Source organism: Gopherus evgoodei, chromosome 13, assembly GCF_007399415.2.
Source record: "Gopherus evgoodei ecotype Sinaloan lineage chromosome 13, rGopEvg1_v1.p, whole genome shotgun sequence".
NCBI classification, from domain to species: Eukaryota; Metazoa; Chordata; order Testudines; family Testudinidae; genus Gopherus; species Gopherus evgoodei.
The window spans coordinates 11,094,801-11,121,260 of NC_044334.1; the positions used below are offsets into that span (position 1 = coordinate 11,094,801).

The 26,460-nt window shown below is 43.4% G+C and overlaps 1 protein-coding gene across 1 annotated transcript in view; it reads right to left on the bottom strand.

The window, feature by feature from the left end:
- Positions 1-26,460, bottom strand: part of TMEM132D (transmembrane protein 132D) — a 424,540-nt gene that overhangs the window by 40,323 nt on the left and 357,757 nt on the right. Inside the window, exon 5 of the mRNA XM_030583344.1 lies at positions 23,777-23,920. Within this exon, the coding sequence (XP_030439204.1) occupies positions 23,777-23,920 (144 nt within the window). The remainder of the gene's footprint in view (positions 1-23,776; positions 23,921-26,460) is intronic.

Genomic DNA, 26,460 nt, shown 5'->3' on the forward strand with positions numbered 1-26,460 from the left:
GGCTTGACTCTCTTTTCACTGCCGCTGGTTTTACACCAGTGTCATTCCAGAGGGAGTCACTGCTGATTTACACAGCCATGAGACAGATCAGCATCAGGCCCTATGAATCAACCAGGGAGATGTTACTTGTTTTGCCAAGAGTCATGTTTAAAGAAAGGCTGGCACATTTCCAGCTAATCAGCAATGCCTCATGCCTCTATAAATCTTGGAGGTCCAGCTTTCAAGAGTTGTGGGAGCAGAGCTGGCAACAGTAACTGATATTCAGGATGCTGGTGCTCATTGGCTCTGGTCGCTGTCAGAGTTCTGAGGTGCTTACATATTATTGAATCACTTGGGTCCAAGTCTGTTTTACCCAGTCTTTTGTTTTAAAAAAAAATGCACTCTTGCTAATGGCAAAACAGGGGGGGTGATGGGTTACTGGGAAGTAGAGCTGGGTTGTTTTTTCCCCCAGAAAAATAGTTTACTGGCTGAAAAATGCAGTTTTGGATTGACTAACGGTATTAGCAAATTTGACATAAATCTGGTGAATAGTTTCAGACCAAAAATTTGGAGGGTGCTGGATTCCCCAGGGGACTTAGGTACCCTTCACAAGAATGGCACCAGGGTTTTTGGCACCCTAGGCGGGGGTCCTTTCGTGCTCCCAGTCGTTGGCGGCAATTCTGCGGCGGGGGGGGGGTCCTTCCGCGCTCCCGGTCTTCAGGGCACTTCAGCGGCGGGTCCCGGAGCGAGTGAAGGACCCGCCGCAGAATTGCCACCGAAGACCCAGAGTGCGGAAGGACCCCCGCCGCCGAATTGCCGCCGAGGGCAGCAAAATGCCGCCCACCCAAATCCTGGAGCCCTAGGCGACCACCTAGGTCACCTAAATGGAAGCACTGGCCCTGACCCTTCATAAAGAAACTGGTAGTCCTGCCTTTATAACCACTAGCCCAGTTGTTAGGGCTCTCAGGGTATGGCTACACTTGAAATTTCAAAGCGCTGCCGCGGCAGCGCTTTGAAGTGTGAGTGTAGTCGGAGAGCCAGCGCTGGGAGAGAGCTCTCCCAGCGCTGCACGTAAACCACATCCCTTACGGGTGTAGCTTGCAGCGCTGGGAGCCGCGCTCCCAGCGCTGCAGCACTGATACACTGAGGCTTTACAGCGCTGTATCTTGCAGCGCTCAGGGGTGTGTTTTTTCCCACCCCTGAGCGCGAAAGTTGCAGCGCTGTAAAGTGCCAGTGTAGCCATGGCCTCAGTGGGAAAGTGGGAACAGTTTTAAATTGCCACACAGGAGCTAGGACTTGAACTCTGGTCTCCGTCCCTAACTCAGGCTATCTGCCATTTGGAGGGAGGCGAGCGTCTTTCTGTCTCTGCAGTTGAAACTGTTCCTCTTTGTATGAAACCCTTAAATAGTCATTCGAGCAGAGAGAGACTGACTCTCTAGCTTGGTGGTTAGAGCACACACCAGAGATATGGGAACTCCATGTTTACATTCTTGTTCTTCCAGTGATTATTTACACAAAGTGGAACAGTTTTAATAGGAGAAATTGAGAGAGACCCACTCCAAATAGCTTGGTTCATAAGGGGGCAGATCTGGGTTCAAGAATCTGCCCTAAAGAGGGATTTGAACCTAGGTCTCCCATACCCCAAGCAAGTGCTCTAACTTTGGGCTACTGTGCATAAGGGGCGATTGCACCACCAACACCTCCTCATCTACTGGTTTTGGGACTCCAGCTCTTCATTTCCCTTTCTCTTATTTACAAAAGGTGATCATGCCCAGGAACATTTTGTGTCAAACAAAACATTTCATCCGACCCAAAATGAAATTTTTGTTAACTTTTTTTATTAGCTAAAAGTTCTGAAAAATTTCAGTTTTAATTGAGTCAAACAATTCCCCCCAAGTTTCCTGGTGTTATTTGCTGAGCTGTGAAGGGAGTGAAGTCAAGGACTCTGATTAGGGGTAGGGTTCAAGGATGCTATGTAAAGGTGCAGAGCTATTTTGCTGACTCCCTCTGGCAGCGAGATCAGGAAGGATTTTTTAGCCACAACTCAGGAGTATGGAAGGTACAGAGCAAAGGAGAGCTAATGGGAGGGACACAAGCTCATACAAGAAGAAACCTTTGGATTAGCTAGCTCAGGAGTGTGATCAGGTGAAACACTTATTCAGAGGAACCTGCAAGGGCCTATGTCAGTGCAGCCTATCCGATGCCTGTGACTTTTCAGATATTTTCTTCTATGGAGGCCATGCAGCCAAACAGCAGCAACACACACTATAGTATTATATGGTGCCAAACATGCCCAGCTTAATCAGTCTTTCGCACTCTCTTTATGCTTATCCGCGGGTCCTCTCTGTAACTGTACATTGGCCTTAAAAACAGCCACCTGCAGTAGCTTGGCAGCTGTGTCATGTACTCTTGGTTTTCAGGCAAGGTGAACATTGTATGCAAATAGAGCTGTCCAAAGTTCCTTGGAAAAAATGTACATACTAATGCCCAGCTCTTGGCGTTGGAAGCTGGCAGTAGCCCAATGTGGTTTCAGCTTTCACACCCAACAGTAGGCTAAGTAGACAGCTCATGACAAAAGCTGACTACTAGTACAATTATACCAAATATAGGCAGTTACTACAAATCCATCCCTTATAAACTTACCCCCAGTATTTAATACAAACCAGAGCCTAACCCGATTCAGTATCCTCCTGCTCATCAGTGACAAATTTGGGCACCACCATAGATAGGCAACAGGGAGCAAATACGTTAGGCCTGGTTTCAACTCCAAAACACAACACACATTTGCTGTGTCCCTGTGGTCATGGCACTTAACTTCTTTGCACATCAGTTTTCCCATCTGTAAAACGAGGCTATACGTGCATGCCCACATTTGAGATTTATTGATGAAAAAGTGCCATGCATATGCAAAGGATTATCATTAAGTCCACTTTACAGATAGGGACAATAAGATGCAGAACAGGTAAATACTTGCTTGGGCAACGTTTAGTGTAACGGGCTAAGCATAGTCCTACAAGCCGGTACCCATTCTGCTCTCTGCTAATTATTTGCTTCACCTCCCTGTTTTCCCATCAGGACAATGGCAGGTACCTACCTCAGGAAGGTACCACAAGGGCAATTAGGAATGTTCAAAGGATTCTTATAAGAAAGAGATGGGAGATTTTCAGGAGATACGGCACAAGTATTTGCTATAGAATCAAAAGTTGAGTGTAGAGGGTGTGCTGCCCTGATCAGCAACCCTGGGCTAACTTCTGGCTTTTCGTACCTAAGCCACATAAGTGCGTGTGCATGCATGTTTGTTTGTGCGGGGGGCGCAGCAGCCCAGAGGAGGCTCCCTGATCCATTCTGCTTGTGAAAGGCAGAACCAAGCTGAATGGATGGAAGGGACATGGAAGATGTGTTTCCAACTGCATTTCTTATGACTGCTCCAGAATCTCTCAATGTCCCCCAACACACACTTTCATGTGCGACCAGGCTTGCTCGGGGGGCTGGTCTAGGCTTCCAGTCTGGTTGGCCTCAACCCCCTGGGGCCAAGAAGCAACAACAAGTGTTACCGGGGACCCTGCCTAATGCTCAGTGGAGCCCTGGGTCTGGATCTTTGTGCCTCTTCCCACAGGACACACACATACACGGCAGATTTCAGCTCCAGGTTCCCAATTAAAGCAGAGAGGCCTGGGCTGGAACAGACACGAAGCGTGAAGCCATCCCTTTGCAGTGAGAAATTCTCCCTCTACATAAGCAGTGAGCTACGGTGGTGGGCAAGCCTAGGAGGAAGACGCTGCCCGTACCCCACCTGTTCTGTGTTGAGATAACATTAGCCTCCAGAGCTGCCACCCCAACCCATTCCACCATGATTAAATGCACTGCAGCTCTGGTAACAAGCTGCTGTGGTCACATCATTAGTTGGGTTCTTCAGATTACATTTTTAATGGGATAATTTACCACTCCTACATCCATTTGGAATCTCCAGACAAAGGCTTATGTGCAGAGAATGTTTTCCAGCTGGTGAACGTGACTTTCTTCCCCTCAGGCATTTGCCTGATAGATTGTATGTGTAAGTTTGAAGTAGGATGTTCCTGAATGGTATGTTATTTCTCATGCAATTTTAAACAGGGTTTATCTAGTTTGAGTAGATTTGGCTTTTTCGGTCAAAAGTTGCGTGGCTCGAGGGATTCTCCACCAGACGAGTGGATGATCTTTTTAACACCTTCAGTTTCTGACTTTCATATCTTGCATTAAAGCAATCTCCTGTTCATGATTTATATTTATGCCAATGCCCAATTCTATTATAACTCTTCCTTCTGCTTTCTCAATTTCCTCTATTATTCTTTTTTGGCTCCAAAATATCATTTCAGTAGCTAAGTCATAGGCTGTCACTTCATATTTATGAACAGCAACATAAATGTGCATTATTACTTTGTTTTTGTGAAAGTTCATAATGACTAATGCATTGATTGAATCTCCAGAAAGAAGCTTTATGTTTGACTTTGTGATCCTCCCCTCAAAAAAAATATCTTTATATAATTACAAAATTTACATATTGAATAGGTCATGATATTTCTTCATCTCTTCCCCCCCCCCCTTTCAGGGGGCTTCAAAAACTCTTATGGGGTTAGGCGAGAATGTATTAGAAACTGCTTGGCATTTTTTAAAATATTTCAAGCTACATTTTTTCTAAAAGGGGGGAAAATACTTCCAGCAAACGGAGGGTTTGTTTTAACCAGAAGGAAAGCCCCAGGCTACATAGATTACCAGAAGAGGCAATTAGGCGGTAAGAGGTAGCACTAGTGTCCCATTCCCTGGAAATATTAGGTTTAATCCTGCTACCTTTTTCCACTCATGTCACTCTGTTATTTTCAGCAGGGTTTTCTCTTGGGGCTGGTCTACACTAGGGGAGGGGATCGATCTAAGATATGTAACTTCAGCTATGTGAATAACGTAGCTGAAGTCGAAGTATCTTAGATCGAATTGCCTACCGTCCTCACGGCGTGGGATTGACATCCGTGGCTCCCCATCGACTCTGCTACTGTCACTCGCTCCGGTGGAGTTCCAGAGTCGACAGGAGCATGTTCGGGGATCGATATATCGCGTCTAGATGAGACGCGATATATCGATCCCCGAGAAATCGATTGCTACCCGCCGATACGGCCGGTAGTGAAGACGTAGCCTTGATTTACAATGATAACAATGTGGGCAGACTCGGAACAGCAGGGTATTTGTGAGTTTTTTTCCTGTCTTCTTATTTTCCTGTGCTGAGGAAGCAGAGGCCCATCCATTTATAGGGGGTTTATACTGGATATACTGGGCTCAATCCTGATCCCACTGCTCTGGTCCCTTTGCATTACTCTCATGGTGCAAAGTGTACAGAAGACAGTTAGATTATCCCACCATAGGGCCAGCTGACACAGACCCGGCATAGCTTTCAGTGCCATCCTTTGATGAAAGGGCATGCTGGAGACATTCCCAAGAGGAGAGGTCGAGGCCAGAATGTGCTGTGCTCCAGCAATGCCTGGTGGACGGATGGTTCTTTGGGACCATAGCCAACTAAGTATAATTTAGAGCAGCCCTGGAGCTGCTATAAACTGCCAGCAGACAAACTGGCCTCCAACTAGTCCAGGATTGAGAAGCCACAGATGTATTCCTCATTCCATGCTATATTCTGCAAATACTGCAGAGACTGAGACCACTGAATCTAAAAGTCTTTGAGAGCTGAAAATTTCATGCTATCCCTGTAATAAGCTTGTGAAGTCAGCTTGACCACAGCATGACTGATTGGGGATGAGAGTTGTTCTATTTTCGTGGCAGTGGAGCTGGTTTGTACTGACACCCCAGATCCTGCTCAGTGTATATTTCATCTTGACCATGATGCTGAAGTAACCTCTTCCATTGGGATTTTCCAAATAATATAAAGAAGTTGGGGACACAACCTCCACTGAATTTTAATGGGATTTGGAAGCCTACTGACAGTGGGACTTTGGAAATCCTAACCCAGGCTCACTAATAAACACCATGTTGTTTTTCTAATTCATCTCTGGACCCTTTTTGCTAAATACAATGAAAGGTAAATCCAAGTCAAAGTCAGTCCATCTCTGGGCTGCCATCATCTCGCCACTGCATTCAGTTTGTCTTTCTCATTTTATTTTGCTTGTGGATTTTGCCAATATACCTCCCATGACCCACATGCTGAACCAGGGGTGCTGGAACAATTTGCATAGTGGGGTCCTGAGAGCCATTGAACCAAACTGTAAACCCTGGATATCATGGAAACCATTTCAAGCCAGGGTGTGTGGCAGCACCCCTAGTTCCAGCACCTACGCGCTGAACCCCCATTATAACAAATCTAGGGAATTCCACTGCAAATCAAGGAGCAGTTTAGGGCCCCCCATCGTCATCATCTGGGTGTTTAACACAAACATCTGCCAGAGGTAGTTTATTAAACGTAAGTATTTAAACCTTGAGAAGTTTCTGAGTAGCAAAGCGCCACTGATCTTTTGCAAGACAGATGACTTATCCATTACTCAACAACGACAGAAGCTGGAAAGAGACCAACACCCTTCTGCTTTGGATAAAACACGCCTACAGAGTAACAACAGTATGGTTCCTATGCTGTGCAGCAAAGGAAATCCTCTTCTAGCTAACGTGCCTCAAGTAGCATCTTCATTCATGGCTCCTAATAAAGTCTGAATTGTTCCTTTTCCATGAGTTTTTGGACACATTTTAAGACAGTTAGCTTCTTATTCCAAACCCTCAGGTTGTTTTATTGCCTTGACAGCAAAAAAATTAAATAAAACAAAAAACCCCAAACCCTATCAGTAATTAGCTTTGCTGGCGGACAACAGATCCAAGCACTAAATGGTGCAGGTGTGAGGAATCTAATAGTATATTACAGACTTGCCACAGTGAGAGTCCCCAAAGAGGCGCATATCAGTGAATGGAGTCGAGTCAAATTTAGTTAAAAGAAAAGGAAAATAGAGATGCGATCAGACACAAATGCCATTTAGCCTTGCAGCAAAAGAGGCAATTTGGAAAGTTTCTTGTCAAATGTCTACAGAAATTAGCATAAGAACATGCAAAGATATTGCCAGATAGAACCGCTCCTTCTCCCTTCCCCAGCAGATAAAGTTGCTGTGCAAAATGATCATGACAAAACCCACCTCGCCCTTGGGGAAACTCAACTGCTTTCAGGCTTTGTTACAGGCTTGAAACTCAGCTCAGCCTCATCAAAATGTTCACAAAACTTTCAAAGAAGCCAAGGCCGATTTATGGCTTTGATGTTAAATCAGGTGAAACTTGGTGGCCCTGGCTGTGTTTTGCTTTGAATCTTTGGGTTGGCATGCTACTAAACCATTCCATGTTGGTGCAGTTCTGCTGTCTAAGGGCTGTGCTCTCTGCTGTTACAACAGGATAGATACAGAGCAACTTCACTGGCTTTAGTGGGGTTACTCCAGATTTATCCTGCTGTAAATGAGATCAGAATCTGGCTCGATGGTCAAATGCCGTAGACAGCTACAACTCCCAGAGGGGAGGACCCTCCCTTCCAATGATTAGAGTAAACTGTATGCGGGTATCTGAGGACAGAGTTCTCTATTTTAGTGGCCCTCAAGTACAATTAATATGTTTATAGACAGCTTGGCACACATGCTTTGTGCCTTTAGATACCTAGTCACCAGGACAAATTATAAGTTCTTCTACGACCAGAGGTTTGTGCCTCTCTCTCATTGGCTTGTGGTAGTATAAAATATAGCCTCTGCATTACATCTTGCACCAGGGTTGAGTTTTCGTGTATCAGCTCCAGCTCTGTCAGTGTCCTTTCATAATCAAAGAGATCTGAAATCATACACATTATGGTGCTTTTTAGATACACATAAAAGCCAAAACTAGTTGATGAAGGCATCTAATCCATAATTCTAAATAAAGACCCCAAATTTACTTTAATCAAAAGGCTTTTTTGAGTGCCACACTAAATAGCTGCTTACAAAGAAATGATCTTATTTTTTTAACTTTAGATTAAAGAGATCATACATGTTGGGATGGGGAAGGCAGCCTTTTATAATATCCATCAGCTCCAAATATATCACAGAATGGTGAACACAGCTGAGCAGCCAAAGGGCATAGTTATCATCCTGTAACCAATTTAACAAGGTGAGCCCACATTCGAGAGGCTGAAACATGGGAATCCCTTCACTTATCCTATGGGCAACTAGTGTGGAAATTAAATAATAGAACTTATGCCTGCTATGATAAACATCTAACTATACACAGCACAGGCAACTTCTTAGCAATTTTATAAAAGGAGAGAGGGAAAATCCTATCACACAAATACAACAGAGGAACAAAGATGTTGTTATAGATAATCATAATTATTATTGGTAACCATTTGGATTTAGATAGCACCTTTTATACAAAGATCTCAAAGCACTTTGCAAACATTTGTTAATTAAAGCTCTCCCAACCATTTGAGGTAAAGAAGCAGTGCCAAACCCAGTTTACAAATGAACTAAGCTGAGACAGAGAGGGTAGGAAAGAGACTTGCCAAATGTCTCACAGTGAGTCAGTGCAGAGCAGAGCAAACAACCCAGGAGTCCTGAATCCCAGTCTCCTGTTCTAAAATATTTCTCACTTGCTAGCTATAACAAAACAAGCCAACAACAGACTTCCTCAAAGTACTGGTTGTGGGGAACCTTGGAAAAAGAACTCTTATCAAATACTGCCCTTGACTGAATGGAAGCAAGAAGAAAGAGAGGAAGACTGTGAATAACATGGAAACGAACAGTTCTGAACAACATCAAGCACCTCAAGATGAAATGGGACGATTTGGAGAGAACGGCAGTTGACAGGCAAGGATGGCAAATGTGGGTAGCCCAATGTACAGCAAAGCCAGGGATGGACTAAGGTCTAAGGTAAGGGAGACTCTGAGAAAAGAACATTCCGCATTCGACTATTCCATTGAAAAAGAGAGAATCCACTTTTCACAGGGATACATTTTCTCTACCCAAATTGGCTCTTATTTTACATGCCTAAATGGTAACTGAGCTCTTTTGGTAAAGTGGCCCTAGGACAATAGCTACTTTTGCTATATATAAAGATAATGCGGTTAAGAGGCAGGCGTCTATACACGGTATGTACACAGGAATTCAATATTCACTTCATCTCAGTAGCAAAACACTGGCTCACCAACTGGTTTTGCCAGTGTAATAACATCCCTGCAGTAAAACGTCTTACTATCCAGTAGCTTTTAAAAGCTGCCCCAGGAGGCCAATACAAGAAGGGCGAAAGGGGCAGCATGTTGAAACTAGAAGCATGGAGAGGGCAGGATCAAAAAGACACAGAGAGAAAGATTTAAGAAAAACCAGGCACAGAAAAAGGCAGCGGCCGCCAGTCGGATAGCAGGACAGCATTACAGAAGAATAGCGGGAGGAACGAGAGGTGAAGCTGAACAAGGATGACGGATGGGAGGGAAACAGAAAAGCACTTGCTGAATGTTGGCAATGATACCATTAATAGGCTACTGAAGAAAAAAGTCCACTTCAAGCAGATGCCCACAACCCACATAATCTCTCTGGAACACCTACACACTTGCGCAGGGGCTGACAGAAACAGAGACACGTGTCCCTGTGCACTGATCATGCACTTTATGAGAACTTTCTTCTGTGAGATTTCCACTTGAATTTAGTATCACCGCATCGTGCTCAGAATTCCAAAATGCCCATCTGTGGTGCTAAGTGGAAATGATCTAAGCAGTCATTCTGCCTCCGGAGCCGAGATCCCTTGCTCAGCTTTGTCTAAGGAGTTAATAGTGGTTAAGGTCTTGAAGGCTGGAAATCTCCGTGCCCATATGTTACAAGCTCTCCATGTGCTGATAGTCTCCCTGCTTCATAAAGGTCTCCATGCAGTTGTTCTTCCATCAGCCTTGGAAAATAATCCTTGGCTTGGTAATTAGTGAGCACGTTAGCTGCCCATTAGGGACTAGGGAAAGGATTAGTAAAATTCCTGGTTTGAATGCATGAGCTTCAGAAAACTGAACAGTGTATCCTGCCAGAGTAAACTCCTTTAGCCACGTGTCTGACATACAAACAATGACCTATCTGTTAAGACTGGGGCAAACAGGGTAGGACCTTACCTAATGATTTTATAAGTAATTAAAAGTGTCCAGAGAGGGCACACAGGGGTACCCAGGCTTCAGTCAGCAGATCTAAGTGAACATTTTCACACACAATCTCTGCCCTTGGCTCTAAAATGTCTAAATCTGTACTCATCCACCTGTGTTTGTGAAAGGGAGTATCAGGTTGTGCTGTGATTAAGGTCAGTTTGGCGGGGCTGCTTCAGAAAAATAGTGAGCTCCAGCCTAATTTGTTTCTGAGACAGTCAAATATAACACATAGTAATAACACTTTGCACTTCAGTAGGGCCTTTCATCTGAGCATCTTTACACAGCTGGGTAAGCATTGCCATTGGAACTGGTTGGAACTTTTCTCACAGAATATTCTTCTATCAGATAATGAGATGAGTCAAAAGTGAAATGGTCAGATGGGTAACGGAACCCTGCTTGGCAGGTTTCAAACCTCCTTGGTAGCCTGTCTGAAGGACTGTCCCCGGGTCAGGGACTCCAGGTTTTCCAGGGTCCATGGCTCCAGGCAGCCTGCCATACCTATCACCCAGGGCTTTCAGGCTCCCTGACATGGAGCTGGGTGTCTGGCACATTTGGAAGCCCCATGTTTTATCCAGGGCTCTCACGGTTTAGACCCCTGGATCTGCAGCAGGGAGTCTGGAAGTCCTGGGAGCTCTCAATTCTTCCATGCTTGTTGTTGCAGTGCTGGGAGACAGAAAGCCCTGGGAGTCCCGATTCCCACACTCCCAGCTCAGCTGCGACTCCCAAGGCTTCTAGTGTCTCTGCTCCGCATCAGCCCTAGAAGCCCTGGAAGCCACAACTGAGCAGGTGGCTTTGAAGCTTGGGCTTGGGCTCCCATGTGGAATTTCATTCAGAAATTTTCAAAAAGAAACATTTTCATTATTGCAAAATGACATTTTGGGGGAATTTCCACTTTTTGTTCTGAAATGGAACTAATGTTTTTCAAAATTTCAGCATTTCCCCGAGAATGGACATTCCAACTTTTGACCTTCTCTAATTGTTATCCCCCATGTTACTAGTGCATGGGCAACTGAAATGGTTGAAGCACAGCTGGGATTAGAACTCAGGAGTCCTAAGGTTCACTGCCATGGGTTAACTATTGGACTATGTTGCCTCCCCTTCATCAATTAAGGAGAAGAGAGTGTAGATTGTGGGCTAGAAATGTGCACATTTCTTGAGGCTTGGGTTCAGTTAAATGCTTCCTACCCACCCCATTCCATTTCCTTGGCTCCCTTTCCTTCAGTAGATCCCTATATCTCCAACCAGATCCTAGCTTCTCCCATTGTCTCTGTGGGCTTCAACACTCTCCCACAAGTCCTGTATCTAATTTTCAGGGTGATGGATGTGGTTTCAGGACCTAGCCTCTCCAAAAGCTTCTCTGCTAAGTTACTGGCAATGGGCCAAATCCTTAGCTGGTATTAACTGGCACAGAACCACTGAAGTCAGTGGAGCTATGCAGATTTACAGTATCTGAGGATCTGCTCATGTATGTTTATATTGCAACAATATCAGAGCCCTTCTGTAGCTAACACAACACCTGGACAGTCCTATAGATGATAAACAAAAGACACAAAGCTTGGTAGATACATTGCACCCACTAAGTCCAGAAAAGAATCCTAAACTGGGTTGAGAAGACAGTAATATATCTGCCATATCGTAACATTTTACTGCATGGTAATAAAACAGCATTAAGAGTCTTGAATCCTCATTGGCAGGATGACTTAGAGCCTGCACAGAGCACTATAAATATGACCTCTTTAAAAAGAAGGTGATAGACGCTCTTTTTACAAATCACTGTAACTGGAGAACGTGATGACTTTTAAGAGCGGGGGAGGGTGTTTTAAGAGCATGGCTCTCATCTTATGACTCTTTAATGCAAGTTCCTACTTTGGAGAGCTGTACTGTTGGATTCCCTGTGCCTGATTCACCTTCACTTATAGCAGCGCAACTCCATTAACTTCAGTGTGGCTACTTCTGATCTACCCCCGTGTAAGTAAGAAGAAAATTAGGCTCAGTTTGTGTTTCTGCTCATCCCGCCCATCCATTTTCTCGCTCTGTCATTTTCTCTGAGAGGGCAATCAACCTTTGGATTTATCTTTTCCAGATCCTCCATCATTACTGGGACGCAGTACTTTCTGGGTGAGATTTTTGAAAGCACCTAAGAGAGTCAGACACCCAACTCCCGTTTGGAAGTCAAGGCACTTTCGAAAATCCCATCCTGTATGGACATCTAAGTTTTCTCATAGACCATGTGATACTTAAACATGGTGATCTACCTGTCAATCTAATCTGCCTGCCTGGGCACTTATATGATCCTCAAAACCATGGTATCTGAGCATCTTCATTTGTGGGATCTATGGATTGACTTGCCTCATGCCATATTATTGGGGGATTTTATGCTGCTTTACTTTCTTCTGGAGGGACTGGAAATCAGACTATCATACTCCATGCGGTAGATTTCCAGTAATGATAGGGGAGATGGGAAGAGGTGATCCTTGGTACTTTCCAAATGCATAATATCATTATATTAATGAGGTGACCTCATGCTTCCATGGTAATACCTGGTCAAAAGTAAATACGACTTACATCCCTTGAAAGAATTGGGGATGGGTTGATCTATTACAGCTCCTTTCCCCAGTTCATACACTTTCCCTCCTCAGTCTTTTAACTCTAGAAAGGCCTCCAGTTTCTGCCTTACTAACTGACACTGGGACTGAACCGCCTTTTCCAAAATCTCAGAATGCAGCCACTCTCTTCAATGGAAGAAAAATGAGAAATTCTCAATTAAGTAACAGTAAAGAGACAATGCCTGGCTGAACGCTCTGCAAACTAGGTCATTTCCTGCTTCTTACAACAACAAAAGACCATGACCTGCCTTTCTGCATTTCACCATAAACAATTCGGATCACCTACTAATGAGACGTGAAACCGTGTTTATTGTCTCTTGTGCTCTTTTTATTTGCTCCCTGCCCCACTAGTCAGTCTCTGGAAGGAATTCCTTACCGAGACCCTAGGGAGAGATGCTCATTTGGATACCCTTAAGGAGCTTGTCTTACTCTTTATAAGGCTCATTCCTTACTATTATTAAATAGAATATCAATGGACAGAGGAAGTTATTTCTCCCAGATGCATTGGACATACAGTCTCTGCCAAGTAGGCACAAAGGGCCAAATTCACTGATGCCCTGTGTGGAGGCAAGTCCCTCAACATCAGTGGAAGTCTCATGCCAGCAATGAATTTGACCTGCGTACTATCATAGCTACAGCTCCACTTTCCTCCTATATTCCATGTTTTTCATGATTCTAAAGAAAACATAGCCACGATTATTGCCACATAGAGACTTCTGTGTTTGGGTGATTGCAAAAAGTCAACCAACTCTATTGAGAGCCAAGGTAAACTCTGACCTTCTTGCAATGAGCACTGATGACTTTCAGTGAGTGTTTCAATTCATTCCAAGGGAGCCACGGGTTGCGGGGGTAAGGCAAATTCTGCTTTCAGTACACATATTTTGTCTTTCCTGATTAGGGATCTATTTCTGCTCCCATTAAAAATGGCATCAAGTCAGACCACACTAGTTATTCTTGTGACTTTTATTTTTAACACTATATTTTCATGAGCTTTGCTCTTCCCTCTCTGATCATTAGAATTAATTGTAAAACAGAATTTCTATCCCACTTCTATTTTCATCTTGAGTTGGGATGAAAAGATGAATTATCAAAATGTTTCATGGAATGAAAAGTTTAGAAACGTTTTCATTCGGGAATATTGAAACTGGGTTGAGATCACAGTTATTTATTTCAGTTCTTCTGATCAAAATAAATGTTTAGACACCCTTGAATTAAAGCTTTTCATTTCCATTTGTTGATCCGCAATGGAACGTTTTGTTCCAAGATGAGCTGCTGTTAATAAGATTGTGTCATGGCACCTCAGCCACAGTGAGATACCAACAGTGCATCATGGGAGATGTAGTCCAGTCAAGGAGCAGAGCCTAAAGAGGAGAACTGACGCATGAGGGACCCAGAACTGAGACTTCAGGGACACTCAGATGGACACAGACATTAATATCTAACTGACCCAAAAAGGAAATGTTTCATTTTGATTTTCCCAACAGAAAATTCTGCTGAAGCCAATCTTTCCCCACAGAAAATTTTTATTTAATGAAACCCCATGTTCTGACACAAAAATGTTTCATTTGAAGTATTCTGAACATCTCTACTGATCACTCATACTTTTTTTTTAATTGCAGTATCACCAACCCTGACCATTCAAAAACCATGAGTCAGGCCCCCAAAATCACAAGATTGTCTTTAAAAAAATCATGAGATTTAAATGAAAAATACTGCTTTTATTCAGCTTCTGATTTTTTGCATCTTTAGGATACTTTTACTTCATGTTTTCAAGTTTTTATCTGCCACTGTGATGGTTAAAAAATTACTTTTGAAAAAGGAAAGCTTGGAATTCTCACCCAATCACATGTCTCCAAGAACTGGAGATTTAATACCAATTATAATGACATAATAAAATCATGAGCATTGGCAACACTCCGTCAAGGTCAAACTGCAGCCCCACTCACAATCATGGGCCTGATTATCTTCTCCCATTGGTTTTAAACCAGTGTCACTTCATTGATTTTCACAGAGGTGAATTTTCTCCTCTATTACTTGGTGTAAGAAAGAGGAGTAGCAGATGCTAAAAGTTTAATGTTTTAAAACACTGCCTGAGTCAGGCTTTTTAAAAGGCTTAGATACTTTAGTTATGGTGGGAGCAGCAAGTAATGTGTGGCACTTCACTAGAGAGAGGTAATTTTTGCCACTAACAAGACCACACTGTGTTTTAGTGCAGGATTTATTACTCTGTAATAAGACTTTACAAAATGTCAGAGGCATTACTGTCCTTTCAGTACCATTCCGAGTGGCTGGAACAAAATTGCCTTATATTCCTTGCCTCAGAAGCAGGCTGATTATTCAAATCTGAACAGTTTGGGCCTTGTTTCTGCGGAGGTAGTTTGATAATAAAGTAAGCAATGTTTTTGGGATGAAATTCGCTACTCCACTACCCACCCACAGCCTGAGAGATCAGAATTTGGGCAGGATAGATGCAGGCACTGGGAAATCCATCCCTCAGCCATGGACCTGCAGGGTGACCCTTTGCTTGTGCAACTGGCATGAAGTCTACCTCATCATAGCACAGTGAGCTGCAGATAGACCATGTGCTGCCTCTTCATCTGGACCAAACTCTCATAAGTCTTATGAGATACAGAGGGCCTTGTGCATCTGAGCTCATTTCACCTGTAATTCCTTCTGTTGTTATGAGTGTGGCTCTGACATGCACTAGAATTTGTAGAGCTACTTTCCTTTTCATATCTTTATCTGGTTTCAATAAGCAGAACATGCTGCTCTAGAAGTGAAGGCCCCTCAAGGAACTTTGTCAGAAGCATCATTTATTTTTGGATAAAAGTCAGTTTGTGAGTGCTGCTCCCTGTATAAAATACTCAGTGACAGAGGACTGTCTAAGGGCTAGAGTAGGAAATTGGGAGCCAGGACATCCATGTGCCATTCCCAGCTCTGGCACCACTTTACTTTGTGACTTCCAACAAGCCACCGTGGGAAGGACTGTCCACTGGTTAGGGCACAAGGCTAGGACTTGAGAGAGCTGGGTTCAATTCCCTGCTCTGACTAGGCCATTATGTGTGACCTTGGGCAAGTCATTCAGACTCTCTCTAAAATGGCACAGTCCTGCTGCATAGGGGTTTTGTGAGAATAAATACCGGGAGGTACTACCGTGATGAGAAGATTTCAAAATCACTCAAGGCTGGTCTAACACTACTCCCTCAGAAGTCAATGGGAGCCAATGCTAAGCCCTTTGAAAAAAAATCACCCTCAACCTTTTTGTTCTCAGATTCCTCATCAGAAAAATGGAGATGATAACATGTTCCTTGGGGGTAGTGGGTGGATTATTGTCGTCCAAATCACCTTACATGATCACTCATCGTCACTGATGGTGAATTAACAGGCTGATATCTACTATTATGATTTATCTCACGTAACCTTGTTCAAGTCAACCGGATTTCACACGGTGCAAATCAGGAAAGAACTTGGTCCAATTTTATAAAGGACTTTGAAGTCCCAAATGAAAGGAGCTAGTAATAAACATAACCCCGAAACAAAGACTGGCGCAGACTAGCCTCATCTTCTGGGCAGGGTTAACTCAACCCCATCTCTACTTATTAACAAAATCAATATGGGAATAAAAGAGAAGGCAGAAAATAACTGACCTCTTAAATGTTACAATGATGGATACATTAAAAAAAACAAAGAAACAGAAAACAAACAAACCCACCCCCAACAACCCAGGAACAGTAAAGTAAGAAAGAATTGTAACCTTAATCTTTGTATGCTGGGCATTTTTATTCAGCTATTTCTTTCTTACTGTTTTCACTGTTCTAACACCCAAAGAACAGAAACTCTAATTACAACCCCATGCTGAAGGCTGACCACTAATTATCTCCATTACATGAGGTTTCTGGGTACAAGGCTAAGTCTGAAGCACAGCAGGTGTACTGAAAATACGGTCATGCATTTTCAGTGTGATACATGGAGGTTTAACTAAGCCAGCAGAAACTGGGTTTTTACTGCCAAGGCACTGAGGTCTATGGGATGTTTGTGGAAGCCGGAAACTTCTTAGTTCTAATCACTATTTGGCCAAGGTCTGGTCACCTACACTCTGATCCTGTACAGATTTATGCATGCACATAATGTTAAGCAAATAAGTAATCCTGCTGAACTTTATGGATCTACTCACAGGTTTAAAACTAAGCACATGTGAGTCTTTGCAGGACTGGGGCCTTAATTTCTCTGTGTCTCAGTTTTCAGATAGGTAAAATTGAACAATAATAATAACAGAATTGTAGGACTGGAAGGGACCTCAAGAGGTCATCTAGTCCAGTCCCTTGCATTGATGGCAGGACTAAGTATTATCTTTCTAGACCATTCCTGACAGATGTTTGTCTACCCTGCTCTTAAAAATCTCCAATAATGGAGATTCCACAACCTCCCTAGGCAATTTATTCCAGTGCTTAACCACTCGGACAGGAATTTTTTCCTAATGTCCAACCTAAACCGCCCTTGTTGCAATTTAAGCCCATTTCTTCTTGTCCTATCTTTGGAAGTTAAGGAAAACAAATTTTCTCCTTCCTTCTTGTAGCAACCTTTTATGTACTTGAAATCTGTTATCATGTCCCTTCTCAGTGTTCTTTTCTCTGGCCGAAACAAACCCTTTTTTTTCAGTCTTTCCTCATAGGTCATGTTTTCTAGACCTTGAATCATTTTTGTTGCTCTTCTGTGGACTTTCTCCAATTTGTCCACCTCTTTCCTGAAATGTGGTGCCCAGAACTAGACACAATACTTCAGTTGAGGCCGAATCAGCATGGAGTAGAGTGAAAGAATTATTTCTCTTGTCTTGATTTTGTAAGCAGGGCCTGAATGAATGCTACCCTGGGAGGGGGAGAGACGTTGGGTGTGTTTATGTAAGTACAGTTTGCTCCTGCTCTGCTTAGATATTCAGCAGATAGAGTGGTGGCAAAATAATCAGTTTTGGCTGCCACACTCAGACTCTGTGCTTCTGAGTGGGGAAGTATTGCCTCTCAAAGGCGCCAAGTGATGGTGTATAATTTTCCCTGATTATTGGGTGCGGACTCGAGCCAGTTCTGTGTTGCATCGATGGAAAGGAACCTCTACATATTGAACCTGGCCCTGGTTGCTGCTGGCTCCGCCTGGCAGAAGGGTTACAATTATAAACCTCCTGCTAATACATCCCAGAATGATGTTTCCTGTTTTTTTTAAACAGCGTTACACTGTTCCCCCACATTTAGCTTGTGATCCACTATGACCTCCAGATCCTTTTCTACTGTACTCCTTCCTAGGCAGTCATTTCCCATTTTGCATGCATGCAACTAATTGTACTTCCTAAGTGGAGTACTTTGCATTTGTCCTTACTGAATTTCATCCTGTTAACTTCAGCCCATAATACTTGATTCTCTTTTGAGGCATGTTCCAGATTTATCATTTTTACAGAAGATGGAAAATGGAAAGCATTGTACAAGCGCTAAGTGAATGGTGAAAACCTAACCCCAGGCTCCCCACTTTTTTTAAATCATACCCAGTCCAAATTGAAGTGAATTAAATGCTGGTGGAATTTGCTAGATTGATCGTTCTGGATTGTGAAGCCCTCATGATAGTCCTGGAGCAGTCACAGAACAGACAATGGCAGTGCAAGCTTGCCCATCCCTCCCCACCTCTGTGTCTCAGCCTCAGAGGCCATCGCTAGTGGTCTCTATTCCCATTCAGTTCCTGGTCTCTTACTAAGAATAGTGGTAGTTGTAAGGATGATTTCTGGGATACAGACACTTGCTCAATTATTATTTCGTTATTCACATAGCACCAAAGATTTGCACGGGTGTTTTAAAAATAAGTACAAGGATGAGGACCCTGCTGTGAATAGGAAGAACTGAACTGAACCAACCACTTACTTAATTCAAAGTCTGTCTCATAAGCAACAATTTTCAGTCACTGGGCTACATTCTAGGTCACTGTGTGCCACTACCAGCCCTCTGAGTTATTCCACCCCAGTACTTTGCATTAATGACCCATTAAAACCTGCTACCTCGGATATACGCTGTGGATGTGTCTCTGTGGATATGTCTACACTGCAGTAAAATACAAGTGGCTTGCCTGTGTCAGCTGACTCAGGGTCACGGGGTTATAAAAATGCAGTATAGACAGGGATTCCAGAGCCCACGCTCCATCCAAGCTGCAGCGTCTACACTGTAATTTCATAGGCTGCAACTCAAGTGCTGTGAACCTGAGTCAGCTGACACAGGTCAGCTGGGGTGTTTTATTGCAGTGTAGCTATGCCCTGTGTTCCTCGGGCCTCTACTGAAAAATGACTCTTCTAAGATTTCAGCTGTGATGATGCTACTAGTGCAGCATTCTAATCTCAATGGGTCCCTTTGCACTTTCCGGACAACACAAATGTGTCCACTAACACATTTGGGGGAAGGGACAGCTCAGTGGTTTGAGCATTGCCTGTTAAACCCAAGGTTGTGAGTTCAATCCGTGCGGGGGCCATTTAGGGAACTGGGGTAAAGATCTGTCTGGGGATTGGTCCTGCTTTGAGCAGGTGGTTGGACTAGATGACCTTCTGAGGTCTCTTCCAACCCTGATATTCTATGATAACTTACTAGGACTCAGATGAAAAGGATCTAGGTCTTGTTTACCCCTCTGCCAGTGTAGGATTGTTTGCCAGGATGTTGCATTTATTTATTTTCTAAACACTGGGAACTACTGTAGTAGGGTTGGTAAATTTTAACTATTACTGTGTATTCTACATTTCACTGTCCAGTCTAAGTTTTAAATGGCACAGGAGATATGGTGGCTTCACACTCACCCACCTATTCTTAGCCACATTGCCTCTTTATTAACATTTTAAAGTACAAACACATTCTTTACAAATATCACCATGCAGAGGAAGAGGGGCCAGATCTTCAGCTGATGTAACATCACTGATTTCATTTACATAAGCTAAGAATTTGGCCCAGGATCTCCACAATGGCTCAGCAATACGTGTCAATGAATTTGTAATTTTTCTTTCTGAACTTACATTAAACAAATCCATTTCTTAAATCAGAGGCAGATTTACCAGACTCAGAAGGATCTTGCAGAAGAAGGAAAAAAAGAGGATTAAGAGAGACAGAAAGGCATGTGCAATCAGAAGCCACCAGCATGATGGCTGAGTTTGCAGCTGTTAAGATAAATGGAAACTCTGTGTAGATTTTAAAAAGGAAACGTATAACATGCTGGACTTTCAAATTGCTTGGCCTCATCTTCTGTACAAGGTATTATTGTGAAGATGAAGTGGCTTAAGACAAGTAGAATAGGTGTAAATGTTACAATTAGAGGTAAGCGAAGTTTTTCAGCCAAAACTTTTTTCACTGAAAAGTACAGAATTGGCCAGCTGAAACATTTTCTGACTTTGTGCTGAATTTGACAAACTGTTTCAGCTGAAAAAACCCTGACTATTTCAAAACCATTTTTTTTAATGAAAACATTTAGATTTCTCCATTCAAAATGACTTTTTACTGTTAAATTTACTGCAATTTAATTAAAATAATTTTTAAAAAGTTTCATTATAGGGTGAATGAAAAGTTTTGACGTAATCAAAATACAAAATTTTGCTTGACCTGAAACAAAAGTTATTTCTACAGCTCTAGTTACAATCCCATGACAGAAAAGTTGAAATATAGCTACCAAAAGTCAGTTTTCACCATCTACAGCTCTATGCATTTCAAGCTTTTCAGTTACCTTGTTACTTCCCTCCTTAACTTGGAGGTAAACTTGAAGCTCTCAGCAGGTTGTTCCTCTGACAGTAACATTTGATTACCTGCACTGGTCTTAAGGGTGCACGTCAAGGAATATTAAGGAAAGCCTCCAGTTGCTGGTGTGCACCACTGGAACAAAATGGAGCTTTCAGTCTCACTTCAATGCTACAAGATGTCCACTAGGAAAGACATATCAGCTAATGGGGCCCAGAGATGGTAGATTTGGAGCTAAAAATTTCCTGCTGGTGTTTGCATCCAAATTAAAATGGGAAAATGAGCAGCTGAGAGAGCGCAATGTTCCTGTCAACCTTTGGCTGAAGAAAATTTCACACAGGGCCAGATCCTCAATTGGTGTAAACTGGCACAGCTCCACTGAAGTCAATGGAACGAGGCTGATTTATACCAGCTCAGGGAGAGGCCTATAGTGATTGAGGCCTGTTGGCTGATTAAGGGTTAGGTTTAAAAATATTTAAAAAAAACAACAACTTTCGATTCACAAAAGAATTTGCTTTTAGTTGGCCTGGTTTTAACTCTAATTTTTGGCTCTCTCATTTTCTCCTCTAGAGAAGCCTATCTTTAAGGACAGCCAGCTGTAAGTGTCTGAGGTGATAATGGCAAACTCCAGACAAACCCATATTGTTGTCATTCTGTTATTAGGTTTCTTGTACCCACCTCACACCATTGTCTCTCACCAGCACTGTCTATCATTGTCCTCCCTTGTTCATTAACAGATACCAACCAAATGGGATAAGCCGAGTTTCTTAAAAACTTGTAGTCTTCATAGCTGTATTACTCCACACTGAATAAACCAAATGGCCATTTCACTCCTGCAAAAAGCTGATGGTGAGATCTACAACTCTTTATAGCACATCACCGTGCATTACAGTATATGCATAATGAGGCTTGTGCACCCATGAGAAAGAAAAATATGGCCCAATCTGACTATCTCCTGTGAGGTGCTTAATCCCCATTAAAGCCAGAAGAGTAACTGTTCTAGAGTTGGGCTTGTAGTCAACAGGCGTTGAGGGTACTCGGCACCTTTCATGATCAAAACCTCTGTGACTGAGATGTCCACTAGATAGATTTACAGATTTGAAGACTGTTAGGATCATCTAATTTTATCTTCAAAAGCCAGATCTGAACCTTTCGTCTTGAGGCAATCATAAGAACGTCCACACTGGGTCTGACCAAAGGTCCGTCTAGCCCAGTATCCTGCCTTCCGACAGTGGCCAATGCCAGGTGCCCCAGAGGGAATGAACGGAACAGGTAACCATCAAGTGATTCATTCCCTGTTGCCCATTCCCAGCCTCTGGCAAACAGAGGCTAGGGACACCATCCCTCCGTATCCTGGCTAAAAGCCATGGATGGATCCATCCTCCATGAATTTATCTAGTTCTTTTTTTATAAAATCATTTCTAGCATTAACAATTTGCTGGTAGGTTAAGTGAGTGAAAATTAAAAAAAAAAAAGGAATGGAGAATGAATTCAGGCTGCTTTTATTCTGAAGTAGAACAGTTGTGAGTGCTGAGCACTAGGAACTGAAATAAGGAAAAGTTAAACTCCAGGGGTCACATGATGTCCTCAGCTCAGAGGTGAAAATTTGACTGGGACACACATGCCACCTGGCTTGAAGGGATGTAGAACGTGCAGAGTTTATTAGCTGCGTTTTTTTCTTACACATTTGGGAACTGATCCTGAAAACCATGTGAGTCATTTTACACTTGTGTGTCATTTCCCTGTGTGAAAAGTGACACACATGCCCAAAGGTTTGGAGGACCAGTCCCCTGAGGCAGAAAGTCCTGGAAGTCAGGTTACCATACTTAGAGATCAGTGGCAAAAGAAACTAGATCATGCTTCAGTGTGTTTCTCTCATGAAGACATCATACGTACTGGGTAATTTATCATGTGTAAGTGTTTGTGTTTTATTTGTCACAATTTTTTTCTTTTTCTTTCTTCTTCCAAATCACACCTATGAGTGGGAAGGCACTTCACTTGCAAAACAATTTTCCTCCCATCACACAGAGGTTCATTTTCATTTTACGGTCCTCAGCAGAATAAGGCTCATACACTTGCCATCTCTGGATGCATTTCTCAAGGCTTTTTCCATTTTATGTTTACTTTCCCTTCAAGCAGAGGAGCTAGGAATGATCAAGAAATCAAATGAACTTCAGCTGGAGACAAGGGGGCAGAGAAAATGTGAAGAGTAATATGAGTTACACAGCTCAAGTCTGAGCTGAGCCTAACCTGGTGTAACTCACTGGGTACAGCTCCACTTCCAGTCCCTTAGTGGGTATGTCTACACTGCAGCAGGGAGTGAGTTGCACAACCCAGGGAGACGGACTTCCACTGGTGAGCTTGTGTCAATGCACTAAACGTAGCTGTCTGGACGCAGCAGGGGAGGCTTGAGCTAGCCACTTGAGTGTGGACCCAGGGCGTAAAGTGGGCTTGAGCTGGGTGAATAGCCCAAGCCTCTAGTGGTGCACTGTCCACATAGCTGTGTCTAGCACACTAGTGCGAGCCCAATTACAAGAGGTCCGTCTATCTGTCCTGGGAGCGTTGCTCCCAGCTGCAGTGTAGATACACCCACTGCGGGATTGGAAGAGAGGGATGAAACAGGAGAAAATGGCTAATAAGAGGGTAGGGGGTGTCAGTTACACTTAACAATACACAAACCTTCTTTCACTGTCTTCTGGTCATTCAGTGACCAATTCTGCTGTCAGTTACCCCAGTGTAGCCCCACTGACTGATTCAACCCCATTGAACTGAGAGCAGAATTTAGCCCTTGCGCCTTTACCATGCTGGAATGCCATTAACCCCAGCAGAGCTACTCCAGATTTACACCAAGGGGAGAGAACTGAAAGTTACGCAAATACAAAGAGTCTCCCTTGCATCAGAGTTTGTGCTAACTTTGCCCTGAAGCCAGCATAGCCAGCCAAGACAGTTATCCCAATGTAGATGAATCATCTGTGGGTGTAGAGCTAAGATAGACCTTCAGGTGCAGGGGTGTAGTTAGGACCCTGCTGTGCCCTGTCAATCACTGTCCTCCCTATCTGTTTTTTTATTTTTGACAAACACACCCCAAGATGCCAGGTGGAGATTTGGGGTTTTCTGTGTGTTTTAACAGGCCCAGTGCACCAGCCTATACATTACAACGATGATAATAATTCTTTGTCTTTTAACGGAAGGATATTCAGGAAAGGATTAAACTAGCCACACAGGCATGTCAGAGAACACTACTGGCAGCATTTCTTGCAGGGATGTGGCCTTCCCTTAATTAAATGATAGATTCTCACCTTAATTACGTCTTCATCAGACGATCTGCACTCCACTGATTCTAGAAGATCAGTCACGGTTCCATCCTCCTCCACTGAGACCACCTTGACAGGGACAGCCACAGTTTTCCCAGTGAGAATTGCTGTGTTCAGGATCTCAGCTTCCTAAAAGACCAAACAACAAATCCTTGGTTTAGATGTTTCCTCCTCACCTACATTTCTGTCACCAAACACCAGCTCTCCTCTTCTTCACCTAGCCTTTCAAAAATGAAGCTTGTGTTAATTTTCAATTGACCTCCCAAGAATTGCTGGCACAGAGGATGGGACAAGTGTAGAGTAAGTTGCACCAAGTGGAAGGTAACACTTAGGGCTGGTCTACACTAACGAGGGGGAGCTCGATCTAAGTTACGCAACTTCAGCTATGTGAATAACATAGCTGAAGTTGACATACTTAGATCTACTTACTGCGGTGTCTTCGCTGCGGTGTGTTGACGGGAAACGCTCACCCATTGATTCCCCTTGCACTTCTTGTTGAGGTGGAGTACTGGAGTCAACGCTACAGCGATTGGCGGTCAATTTATCGCATCTATATTAGACACGATAAATCGACCCCTGCTGGATCGATCGCTGCTCGTCAATCTGGGGGGTAGCGTAGACAAGCCCTTAGGAGTGAAATCCTTACCTCTTGCAAGACAATGGGATTGACTTCCGTGGGGCCAGGATTTCCATTTACATGTGTCAGATCTCTCCTTATAGAACTCAATAGCTATGCTCAGAACACTGTAGCAATGCAGCACTGTATGATATTAGCCAGGTGTGGTGTTTTAATGAGAGGTCAGTTTTTAATGGTCTAGCCAGCCTGATGGGGTAGAAAGCACAAAATCATTCTCTTGGGGATGGCTGAGGAGCGGGTTCTGGTACCCTGATCTTTAAAATAGTATGAGTCAGCAATATATGGAGAAGGCAATGTGTCTGGTCTGACCTGGATGAGTGCTAGATCCCATCACTCAGAATGCCCCCTTCTTTAACCCAGTGTTCATTATTTAATTACTGATATTTATTATTTCTATTATAGTAGTGCCAGGCTCCGACCTGAGACTGGGGATCCATTATGCTAGGTGCAGTACACAGAATGAGAGACAGTACCTGAGAATGGACAGTTTAAACAGATAAAAGAAACGGAGCGGCAGTGACTTTCCTCAGATCACACACCTGGCCAGTGGCAGAGCCAGAAATAGCTTCCAGGTCTCCTGACTCCCAGTCCAGTGCTCTATCCACTAAACGCAGCTGCCTCTCATACAGTTGCACATGTATGGCAGTAGCTCTGTGCTTCAAGAGTTGCCCTGATTCTGTACAGCGAAGTTCTGGTGCCAAACTTCTTCTGTCATCAGAGCTGTTAGGGTTCTCCCCCTTCCCTGATTGCCACTCAGTGAGTATCAGTCAGCTATTAGAGGATGACATCCGGAGGAGATTCCACACAGTATGAGCATGCAAGTGCCCAGTATTTATCAGTGGCTACTTTCATGCTGATTTCAGTTAACAACCCTGTTGGTCACCTGAAACTACCACCATGTTTTAAGTCTTGTCCTTTAACCATTGGAGCCCTGCTCCAGGCTGTATTCTGTAGCCACGGACGTTCTATGAAAACCTCAGAGAAAACAGTGCTCACATAGTTAGAGGAAGGATGGTGCAGTGGTAAAAAGGCTCTAGTCTAGAACATAGGAAATCCGGAATCAATTTCCTGCTTTGTCAAAGACTTCCTGAGTGACCTTAGGCAAGTCACTTAACCTCTCTGTGCCTCAGTTTCCATCTGTGAAATGGGGACAATAGTACTTCCATAGCTCATCGAGGTGTTGTGAGGCTAAATACACTAAGCACTGTGTGGTGCTCTGATACTGTGGTAATTAGGGCTGTATAAACACAGGCAATGAGCCTCAGTCTCCACTGCTCTCCACTTTGCATAGTTGGTTATGCCATTGCAGAGAGAATTTAAAATGCAATCTATCAGATCAAGTGTAAGTGATTACAAAGAGAGCAGGGCACTGGAGAATCAGAACCAACGTGTCTCGTTCTTAGAGCTTGGGATGGTGAGGCTGGAAACTAACCTGACTCTGCCACTCGTTTGCCATGTGATCTTGGGCGAGTTGCTTCATCTGTTTGTGTCTCAGTCTCCCTTCTGTAAAATGGGGATAATACATATCTCAAAAAGTAAAGCTGTCTGAAAAGTGCTTTGAGCTCTTTACATGAAATGAGCTATAAAGTGAATAGTATCACTATTATATCACTATTGCCACATATATTCCAAAAGGACTATTACCTGCTTGCTGCATTACTTATACATTTAAGGATTGCGGCTCAGATTATATGACTACATTTTGACTCAGAAACACAGTACAAAATTGGGCTCTCGGTTACCCTGGCGTAACTTCATTGTCTTCTTTGCAGTTATGCTTGATTTACACTGAGGGAAACAGAGAGAACAATTTGGCTCCTACTTACTTCCATTCCTAATTACAAGGCGCTGCTCATTCCTGGAGAGGTTTTAAGCTTTTCAAAACCAGGCCTCTGAATAAAGGAATATCCCATAGAACAAGAGCTCCTTGATTTCAACTGGTTCTTATGAACTAAAGGCTTCCAAAGCCCCCCACCCCGCGAGTGCTAACTTCTCATTATCTAAATAGCTCATGCTATGGGTTCTGAGCCTG